Source organism: Solanum lycopersicum, chromosome 10 (assembly GCF_036512215.1).
Source record: "Solanum lycopersicum chromosome 10, SLM_r2.1".
Taxonomy (NCBI): domain Eukaryota; kingdom Viridiplantae; phylum Streptophyta; class Magnoliopsida; order Solanales; family Solanaceae; genus Solanum; species Solanum lycopersicum.
In genome coordinates, this window is record NC_090809.1 from 19,795,289 (window position 1) to 19,806,300 (window position 11,012).

The window sequence follows — 11,012 nt, forward strand, 5'->3', positions numbered from 1 at the left end:
ATTGATATTTCCTCTATTTTAGATTAACTGAATTTGTGAAATAATGCAGATATATTAAGAAAAAAGCATTCAACAACATAATTTAAATTATAATTATCATTATATATTTTAGTGTGATTTTTCTCGTAAAAAGTATAAAATTTTATTTAAAATATAACTATTTCTTCAAACATCCATCTCAAATTTTAAATAATTTAATTATCTTAATCATAAGAAATAATCTAATTTCTTTTACCTAATATGAAACGTAGAAAGTATATAATTTTATATTTAGGTTGAGAAATAAATAATTAATATTTTACAAAATAATGCGTGTTTTCTAAAATTGATTGTACGTAGAGGGGCTCATAGACGAGAGTTTGTCTGTTGAGAGAAAAGGAAAGGTATAGAAAGAAGAGAGAGAAACACACAGAAATTGTTAGAGAGAGAAAGTCACCCACTCTAGTCTCTATATGCCCTTTGAACAATTAGATTTCACCTAACAACCAAGAACCTTTCTTTACCCTATCAATTTAATTTTCTTTTTTTATTTGGAATTCTTGTTTCTTACATCATTTTTTCTTCCCTTTCGGGGGATTAGGTTTCTTTTTTCTTGTTGTTGTTCTTGTTAATAAATCAAATATGCTTTGGAAAAGATACATGCTTCAATCCAATTCTTTTTGGGTTTTATCTTGCCGTTGGAATATGTGCAATTTTTGTCCAGTTTAGGTGTTTTGCTGCATTTGGTTTCAGTTTTGGTGAGTAAACTGGTGTCTGAATTGAATTTATTTTTCTGGGTTTTTCATTTCTTGTAGTTATGTGCTTTTTAATTAGTTAATTCATTTTTTCAGGTTTCTGGGTTTTTCTATTCATACTGTATAGGAATAAAGATTGGACCTGTTTATTAAGCTTGAATCCAAATTATTTTTTAGGGTTTTGTTTAGTGCAAATTAGAAAATGTATATTGAAGAACTGAAGGAGGAGAGGGAAGTAGTTAACAGGGAGGAGAAGTTTTGTGATGATACTTGTGAAGGTCCATTGGCTGTTTCGGATACGAAAAGGGCTTTGGTTGGAGCGGGGGCTCGTGCTCTTTTTTATCCTACATTGCTGTATAATGTTGTGAGAAACAAGATTCAGACCGAGTTTCGATGGTGGGATAGGGTTGATGAGGTATAATTTGTACCTATCTGTATTCATCTTGTTTACTATTACATGATATATATCTGCTGTTTATGTATGTATTGATATTAAGTTTTAATTTCATATTGCATTGTATAATAATAGTTGGTCAATGTCAATTTTCCTAACATCTCCTGGATTGGTAATTAGACTTCTTCAATGTATAATAGAAGTAAAAGTTATTGACTTTGAGATGTGACACATAGTTTGCCTAGTCCAAGTTAAGCCAGGATCAAGTTCTTAGTATTGCTGTCTCATTTGTTATCTTTCTTTGTTGTTTTAAACTGTAACCCCATACGCAATACCAATTGCCTCGTCAAGGAGACAATGTAAGTTTTTCCACTTTGCTCCTTGGTGACTTGAACCCAACCTCTTGGCTAACGTCGAGGAGATTATCCCTCCCTTGTCATTTGTTTCATATGTGCTTTGCTCTCTTGATAGTAACTTCAATCGAGAGCTACAATTGGAACTGCACTCTTTTAACTTAATAAACTATTGTTCATCTAACTTGTTGAAGATATTACTTGGGAAGGCCTAAAGGAAAATCAAGTTATATATCTGAATGTTCTCAAAAGTTCTTTAACCTTTACTGCCTCAAACTCACCTTCTACATTAGGGCGTGATTTGTTACTCACTTTTATATAGAGTTTATGCTTCTAATGTTTTGACCTTATATTTATGGGATGCTTAGTTATCCTTTTAGTTTCCCATTAGGTGTTCATGAATCAGTTTGTAGATTGTCAGGCACTAAAATTAGTAGCTTGGCTCAAAATTTAGCACGAGTAAGTACAAAATTATGAGATGCAAATGCTGTAATAAGAGAAACTTCAGTTGTTGTCAGTGAGATACATTATAGGATATGAAATCTTAGTATTAAGTTGCAATGCATATGTTGAATTGTTTTTTCTAATTTCCTCTCATTGCTCTGGTGCTTAACATGGGCAAATTAGTGCTGAGCATTTAATATAAGAGGTTTTCTAAGAAGTTGATACCTCTTCTACGTCACTGTTGTAGAAATGCAGTGTTGGAGTTCCCCATGTGCAACTGTAATAGTTGTTGGCATTAATTTATAATACTTAATTTTTCACAGGTTCTCTGATACTCTTAGCTGCTTTGGTTTGGTGAATTTGATTAATTCTGTACCTATCCTCTACCCTTCTTCTGTCAATTTAGAGTTGTAAATCATGTGTTCGATGTGTATTCTCTTATTTTGTGGGGGAGGTGATTGTAGATCATCATCCTGTTTACTCCCCTTGTCCTTGGCTTTCTCGGGCTAGCTTGTGATATCGCCGTTCCCTAAGTTTTTACATTTCAAGAATAAAATGACTGGGTGTTCAAGAAGTAGAAACTTTAGGATTCTTTTACCTGACAGTGGCACCAATTTGTGTGATATGGACAGATTGTATTAAATCTTACCGCGGACATGACCTCAGATAGAATAAGGGTAGAAAGTTAGAAGGTAGTCGAACTTTGTCTTAGTATTAGCTTATTTATGTAGTCTCTGTCTTGGTGGCAGCCTAGAGCACCGTGTTTTTCATAGTATTAGCCTGTTAATGCAATCTTCGGCTTTTGGCATCTATTATTATGTGTTGTTTACTAGGTTTAGGTAATCACGCGTTGTTGTTGATGTTACGGTTCCTTACATATATGTTCCCTGTTGCTTTCCTATTAGTTGTCATGTTTTTCTTGATTGTCGTTTTTTATTTCCATTACTACTGTGATTTGTTTTACTTGAGCTGAGGGTATTTCAGAAACAACTTCTCAACGAGGTAGAGGTAATGTCTGCATACACAGACTCACTATGTGGGATTTCATGGGGTATGTTGTTGTTGGGCCATATTGTACTGAATGGAAAAGGAACTTTGTGGATACAAAAGAGTTAAACAAGTATTTTATATTGGGTGTAAAGCAAATTTAAGGAGAAGAAAATTAGTATCCTTTTCGGAAAAGAGTTTTAATAGCGCGTCTCTCTTATTTTGCTACTGTCCTTTCACTTTCATTCCATTTCACTATCCGATCTCGCTCCCCTCCCAATTCTTGATCCGAATATTTGCAGTTGTTGCAGAATTTCTGGTTTATTGATTCAATCTGCTTTCAACCAAATTTTTATTTATATACAAGCTACCATGTGAATTCAAGCTGTTGTTAATATTTGTTCATGCACTACCATATTGTGGGTTGTAGAGTTTCCTCAGTTTGTTCTTTTCTTATCTGTCCTTTTATCAGGGCAGAGCTATCTCTGAAGTATTGTCTCTCAAAAGTAAAATGTCATACCAGTGTTGTGAATGGCGAGCGCCTCATCGCCAAAGGCGAGAGGAGAGGCGAGGCGAGCCCTTCTCGCCATTCCACACTGAGGCGAGGTGACATACAAAAGGCGACCCATGGCGACAATAACGGCGGCGCCTTTTTGATTTTAATTTTTTAAAAAAGATTTGACTTAACAATATTAGTCAAAATTATTTTTTTTTTCTATTTTCAAAATTTGCTGCTGCGTGACTCCTCTTCCCCTCGTGATCTCTTCTCCCCGACTCCTCTTCCCCTCGCCGGTCGCGTCTCTTCGAGACTTCGAGTTGCTGCTGCACTGAGGACCTGAGGTATACCTCTTTTTTGCTGCTCCTCGACTCCTCTTCCTCGTGCAATCTTTTCTTTCTTCTTCTTCAGTTCTTCTTGAGTTTTCTTCTTCTTCAGTTGCTCTGTTTTTTTTTTCCTTCATCACTGCTGAATCAGCACAAGTAATAAGGGAAAAATGTTTAGTGTGCTGACTGCTCTATGTTTTTTTCCTCTGCTCTCTTTATGAGTTTTTGAATTGAAATATTTCGCTAATATATGTTATTGCTATTGAGATTTTGGATATTTATATATGCAATTAAATATATTTAATTTTTGGTATTAACTGGCGCCTATTTCAAAAAGGCGAGCGGCGAGCGTGGCGAGGCAGGCCCTTGTCGCCTTTTGTCACCTCTCGCCGTCCATAACACTGTGTCATACATTGAGGTCTAACCATTTGTCTTTTCTTTCACTTTTTGTTTCAGTTGATTGAGGTGTTGTTTGTTTTTATTGATTAATTTTCTATTTTTCAGTTCATACTGTTAGGAGCTGTTCCATTTCCTACTGATGTCCCTCGCTTGAAGGCTCTAGGTGTTGCTGGAGTGGTCACGTTGAATGAATCATATGAGACTTTGGTCTCAACGTCATTATATCTTGTACCGTCTAAGCCCACTTTCTTAATATCACCATCTTTTCAGTCATTTCATTTCATTATGTACTAAAATTGCTTGTTAAGAAGCATTGTTATTTACTACGCTAGTTCAATAACAGGATTGAAAGAAGATGACTGGATTGTTATCTGTCTATATACATATTTTGAGTGAAACTCTTAATTAAAGCATGTAGTATGTGAAGGAATCAATTACAACTAGTAAAAACATACTTGGTCCTGTATGTTTGTGCCTAATGTTATTTAAGTAGTGCACATTAGCCAGAAGTTCCAACATTTCCTATCATTCTTAAAGGTGATGATTTGCAACAATATATTCATTCCATTGATGCCCCCTCTTTTCTTTTTCTTTTGGGTAGGATCATGACATCAATCACTTGGTGATTCCTACCAGAGACTATTTTTTTGCACCATCAGATGGAGATATTGACCGAGCTATAGAATTCATCCACAGTAAGTGTTTTTCACCCAGCTCTTAAGTAAGTAGTGATGGTAAGAATCTTTTCCCAGTGTTCATATATCATGGTTTCAAGTATATATCTTACATTGCCGGACTTTGCAGTTTCATTGCATTATCTCTGATTGCCCGTTCATACTTTTAATGCATGTGACGTTGAAGGTAATGCATCTTGTGGGAAGACAACGTACGTACACTGTAAGGCCGGCCGTGGACGTAGTACAACCATTGTCCTTTGCTACCTGGTGGGCACCATACCTAAGAGCGTTCAGTTATAATCTGCTTTGGCTATTTTTTATTCTAATGATACCTGTTGAGCAGGTCAAACACAAGGACATGACACCTGAGGCTGCTTATGATTATGTCAGATCCATCAGACCAAGGGTGTTGTTGGCCCCCTCTCAGTGGCAGGTATGCTAAGATACCTGTTCTGCATTGAGGTTTAATTGTTCATGTTGTTTTTGTTCCAAGTGCAACACTTATATTCTTGCTTGATTCTGCGCATCTGAGTTAGAATATGTATAGCCGGTCCCTCACGCTTTAAATTTGTGTGCTTTTGTGTTTTATGCTATGTATATATTACTGCCCTCGGGTCTATAGTTCAAAGACAAAAGCTATAGTACAACTCACGCCATCACTAGTTGAATCCTGGCTGGTGAAGCAAAATGGAATTGAAAGTGGAGAAGGGGTAGATGAGAGGGCCTTTAAACCACCATTTTATGAAGCTAGAATTAATGTATTTCTTGGTTATAAAAAAGAAGAAGAATATATTACTGTATTTAAAATGCTTTCCGAGATAGCTTAGAATTCCCTGTCCTTTCTATTCTTATTTTTCTGAAGTTAAAAACGACAATACATATGCAGGCTGTTCAAGAATACTACACAAGAGTAAAAAATACTGATAATGATGTTTGTAGAGATGATAATTCATCGAAAATGCTTGACGTTCCAGCTCAAAAAGAAGTTGCTGTCTTTGATGATGGCTCGGTTGTTCTAGTCTCTGAATGTGACCTTGATGGATATGATGAAAGTGTTGAGTCAGATCTAACACGTAACGAAGTGTTAGTGGATTTAAACCTTGCATGTAGAGGAGTTCAAGTTGCTCGCCAAGCAGCAATTTCTCGGCTTTCATACCTTTGGCTTCGCTATCATTCAACGAAGAAGCTGGGAAGTATTGGCGTTGACATCCATGTTTATTGAGATGTCATATATATCCTAGGCTGTTGTCTGTTGTCCTTTTTATTGGTGGTAATATTAGATGTATCCTCCCACCCCTTTTTCGTGTCCTCTGAGGAACTACATCAAAATTGTTGGAAAAATGTAACTTTGAAGTTGTGAGAAGAGAAAGATTCAACAAGTGTGCGTAGTTTAATAATATGAAAGTGTTGCGAAAGAGCATAACTGTAATCAGTTGAGTTGTCTTTGTAAGGAAATTCGTATTACTGAATTTTGATGTGTCTAATGCAATATCTTTTTATTTGAGCACACAGACACTATGTTTGGTTTTGTAAACCATAAAAAAGTGTTACTATAAAAATAAAACACTCGTGAGATGAATGAAGAGTAGAAGATACTTCATTTAATTTCAAGCTTTTACAATAAACTCAAAAAGAATGAAAAACACATAAATCCCGGAAAGACGAATCATTTAATTCTCCACATGATCTGCCTTGAGAAATGGCACCCTACTAACAGAAGCTGATTTAGGCAAAACATTACCATCAGGTGAAGTCTGATGATCATCTGATTTATACTTGTACCAACAAGCCCAATAAACATAATTTATAAAGTTGAGGCAACTTAGAATAGCCAAAAACCAATAGAAAAGTTGCAAATTGTTATGATCCAAATCTTGTCCATCCAACCATCCTTTTTTACTTGATGAAACTCTTTTAGTAACTGCGTTAATAATGTCAACAAACGCACTGCTCAAAAAGTATCCAAACGATAGTGAAATCCATGTAAATGAAGTAGAAAGTGACCTCATTCCACTAGGTGCTTCTTTGTAGAAAAACTCAAGCATTCCAACTAATGTAAACATATCAGCAATACCAAATATTGCATATTGGAATGATAACCAAAACACATGTATAGGTTTCAATGGATTTTTCAATGATTCTTTCTTCCTTTTTATCTCAACCAATGCAGCTATACCCATTGACATGATAGATAGGACTAATCCAACGCCTACACGTTGAAGTTGTGTGATTCCAGAGGGATGATTTGTGATTTTACGAGCAAATGGAACGAATACTAAATCATAAATAGGTATGAGAATACACATGAAGAGCAATGGAATGACTGGTACTGATGGTGCTGGTACTTCAAACGAACCAAAATGACGATTCATTCGATAACCTTGTTGGACTGAGAATGTCTGAAGCTGTGCTAAACATGTGTTCATTATTATGGTGCTCCCTATTATAGGCAACATTCTTGTTACTATTTTCACTTCTTCAACTTCACTCACTGTGCAAACTCTCCATTCTCTTATTTCAACACTTTTTGGAACAATTGCAGCTTTGTCAAAACACCTAATTAATATACGTGAAAAAAACGTCATTTTCTTCTATTCAAATTATTACACAAGTACCTTAGATATAATTATTACATTACCTGAATTGATTAGTATGAGCAATTTTTGGTTCTGATAAATCTGAGTCTTTCTCATACAATTGTTGAGGGTTATCTGGTAATTGCAACTTTCGGTTTCTGATCGCCACAACGATAACCTATATAATAATAAAATCGTTAATTAATTAACATTATACATAAACATATCTTTTAATTAATTTGTATTTAACTAATATTTATATCCTTTAGAATTTTACATGTGTATAAGTAGATACTTAAAACCTGTTATAAAATTGAACAAGTAGCTTATGAGACATTTAGAGACAATAGATTTTCCTTTTAGCGTGAATTGAAGTAATGACATTGCATTCGGTGTCGCTAAATCCTGATGGTTATAAATATTCATATTTATTATCATTAGTAAATCTTTTATATATATGTTGTAGTGTATATAGACACACGAATACTACATGAAAATCCTATTTGGCAATCCGCGTGAGACCCCACATAGAAAACATGTATCTAGTGCTTGTTCAACTTTATATACTCTCTTCGTCCCTTTTTACTCTATACTTGTATTAAGAAATGATGTAACTTTATCCTTTTATCCTAATTTAATTAATATTTTCTCAAGTCAACTTTATTATTAAATAACAAGATTAATTAACTAATTGTGTAGACTTTTAAGTGCTTGCTTGTTTAGATTCATATGTTTATGTGTTACATGTAATTAAAGTGTAAGATAAAAAAAGAAAAATACCTGGAGTATCCTTGTAAGTGGTGGAATTTGAGCAGGAAGTTGAAGTTGATAGAATGGCTTTCCAAAGACAAAAATAATGAAACCAAGAAAAGTAGTAACAAAACTAATGAGAAAACCCATCCACCACCCTTTATTAGTGCTAACCCAAACAATAATTGTTACACCAATAGCTGAACCTGACACTGAGCTTAACAATAGCCAGTTAAAGTATTTTCCAACTGCCCCTTTTGTATTCTTCTCATCAAATTGATCTGCACCCAATGCTGGTAATGCTCCCCTTACACCACCAGTACCCAATGCTAACAAACACACTGATACATAAAACAATACTGCTATTCCACCTTCTAATGAATTTGATTTTGGTTGCAAAATTGAGTAACGAGCTTGAATCGTCATCAACGCCCATGCCTAATGTATATAACCATTAATAAATAACTCATCCATAATTCTACATCGATTTCTCAAAAATAATTAAACTTACGAGTATTTCAGCAGTTCCAAAAATGACTATGGTGTTGAATCTATTGAGGTAAGTATCAGAAATGAAACCTCCAATTACAGAGAGCAAATATGTTGAGCCTAACAAGTTGGTAACCGTGTTGGCTGAACCGCTCAAGTCGAAATGCATCTTGAAGGACAAGTATAGTACCATGCTCACCATGTTTGCTACAAATCCAATATTGTCTAATGCCACAAAACCTACAAATTCAAATCAAATTAAATATGGCGGAACTTGCATTTTTGGAAAGAAAGTAATTGCTTTTACCAAATATTTCACTTACCATAGATGAAGGAAGAAGCTCTAAATCCACCTTTTCCTTTAGTTTTGCAATTCCTTACAGAATTGTAGTCTAACTTTGTACCTTCCTCCTGACAAAACAAAGAACCATCAAAAAAAAAATTTAAATTTTTTTAGGGGGGGTGGGGGAGCAAGAACTGAGTACTGACCATGATGGCAGAGGATTGTCAGTTAGAAAAATAACTACCAAAGTGGTTTTAGGAGTTGTAAGTGTTTAAAATATTTGAGTGAATTAGGTGTTATAAAGGGCAGGTTCTAATATAATGGAATTTGTTAGTTGATGTTCATGATTATGATATGGCTGGCATCATCTATCTTCACTTTCACAATGGTCATAATAGCACAAACTATGGGTTGTGGGCACCCTATACTAAAGTATCTAACTTTTTTATTATTAAAGATTTAATTGTTGAAATTACATTGTAACTATGAGTTGTGACAACTTTTTTTTTTTTTGGTATAGAATAGTAGTAGTTTATTATCCTCATCACTTCACTTATTGATTGCATTATCTATAGCTAGTAGTGTTATTGTGGGCACACATATTGCTAAAGTAGATATAACATCTTTTGCCCACTTCTACATGGCTTGTCTAACAAAGCCAAATCTAGGTAAAGTAGAACCTTCATGGACCCATTAGTACAGAGGAGTTGAAAGCAAATTTTTGGCTGGGGTCACAATGGTTAAAATTCAACTACTTTTCTCCAAAATCAAATGTATACTATAATGCATGAACCTCCTTCAAACACTATTCTTTTAATTTGTCCAATCCCTTCTTTTAGATACTCCTTTTTACTTGTTCAGTTTTTCTTTTTTTTAAAAAAGTTATTTTATTCTTTAATAGTGTATCAAGTCAATGATGTAAAAAAAAAATGGACGGAAGATTAATATCTAACAAAAAAAATATATAAATATGTTATTTAACTTGACATTTTCTGATATTTGTCTTAAATTTGTATAAAACTGAACAAACAAATAGACACACAGGTCATATGTGGTATTATATATCTGTAAGATGCAGGTAGGATATGAATTGTCAGTGGCGTAGCTACACTCATGTTAAGGTGTCCAATTAGACATCCTTCGTTGGTAAATTATATTGTATGTACACGTATAATGATAAACAAAGTGATTAAATAATATATTCTGGACATCCTTGACACAATAATATGAATGTGGTTCAGTGATTTTAAGACACCCAAAAAGAATAAAGACACACAGGCTTTAAATGTTGGTGAGTTCAAATTTTTACTAGTAGCATACAGACTTTTAGTATTCGTGTGTTCAAAACTTTTCTTTTACTTTTTTAAGAAGAGCATTCACACTTTAACGCTAGAACATCTTTTGTAAAATATTGTTCCTTGTGGAAGTCGACGACTTGGATTTTGTGTACAAGACATATATCCTACAGCTCCACCAAATCAAACATCCATTCTTGTTTGATGAACTGTCTTTCAAATTAAGATACTCTCTGACTTAAATGTCATCTAGCTTTGAAAATTTCAAGAAAATCTGTAAGGTTTCTTTTGTTAGAGCATAAAAATTAGTACATTAGTCTAGTCATATCAATTTTGGACTTAAAAACGACAGATAACTACTTCATTATTGATTTAACACATGAACCTAGTTATAATTCACTTATTCCATAATTTTGCGTCATATGCTCCATTTCTCAATTTTTAATTATTCCTTATATTAAAAATATTTATATATTTAATTTTAAAAATGAAAAAAATAATTTATTATTTTTTTTGTAATTAAATACGGCTCCCTCTATTTTAAAAAAGATAATCTAATTTGACTTGGAACGGAATTTAAAAGAAGAAAAAAGATTTTTTAATCTTGTAGTTTTAAATTAAAGTTATGTCAAATGTACTAAAATGTCTTTAATCTTGTGATCTTAAACATGACACATGAAAAAATAAAGTTAAAATATTACCAAAAATGAAAATGAATCATTCTTTTTTGAATAAACTAAAAAATTAAACTATTCGTTTTGAAATGAAAGAATATTAACATTTTAATAGTTAAATTAATTATAATTAAT

At 33.6% G+C, this 11,012-nt stretch overlaps 2 protein-coding genes across 5 annotated transcripts; one reads left to right on the top strand and one right to left on the bottom strand.

Moving 5' to 3' along the window:
- The first annotated feature begins 288 nt into the window (after positions 1-288).
- LOC101256136 (phosphatidylglycerophosphate phosphatase PTPMT2) lies at positions 289-6,319 on the top strand. Of its 4 annotated transcripts, none has more exons than XM_004248477.5 (7): positions 289-737; positions 831-1,149; positions 4,239-4,361; positions 4,735-4,828; positions 4,995-5,077; positions 5,154-5,243; positions 5,697-6,319. In XM_004248477.5, the coding sequence occupies exons 2-7, from the start codon at positions 937-939 to the stop codon at positions 6,030-6,032; spliced, it is 939 nt and encodes a 312-aa protein (XP_004248525.1). In that variant the 5' UTR covers positions 289-737; positions 831-936; the 3' UTR covers positions 6,033-6,319. The 4 variants fall into 4 exon arrangements, with proteins under 4 accessions (XP_004248525.1, XP_025883787.1, XP_069146688.1 ...); XM_069290587.1 differs by having other exon boundaries at positions 351-737; positions 912-1,149; XM_026028002.2 differs by lacking the exon at positions 4,239-4,361 and having other exon boundaries at positions 316-737.
- Positions 6,320-6,385: 66 nt separating this feature from the next.
- On the bottom strand, positions 6,386-9,451 carry LOC101255839 (protein NRT1/ PTR FAMILY 4.5). Its single transcript, XM_004248476.5, has 6 exons — positions 9,115-9,451; positions 8,949-9,036; positions 8,648-8,865; positions 8,167-8,574; positions 7,449-7,564; positions 6,386-7,366 (listed from the first exon to the last, which is right to left on the bottom strand). Exons 1-6 carry the CDS (start codon positions 9,115-9,117, stop codon positions 6,481-6,483), a joined length of 1,719 nt encoding a protein of 572 aa, XP_004248524.1. The 5' UTR covers positions 9,118-9,451; the 3' UTR covers positions 6,386-6,480.
- Positions 9,452-11,012: the final 1,561 nt, after the last annotated feature.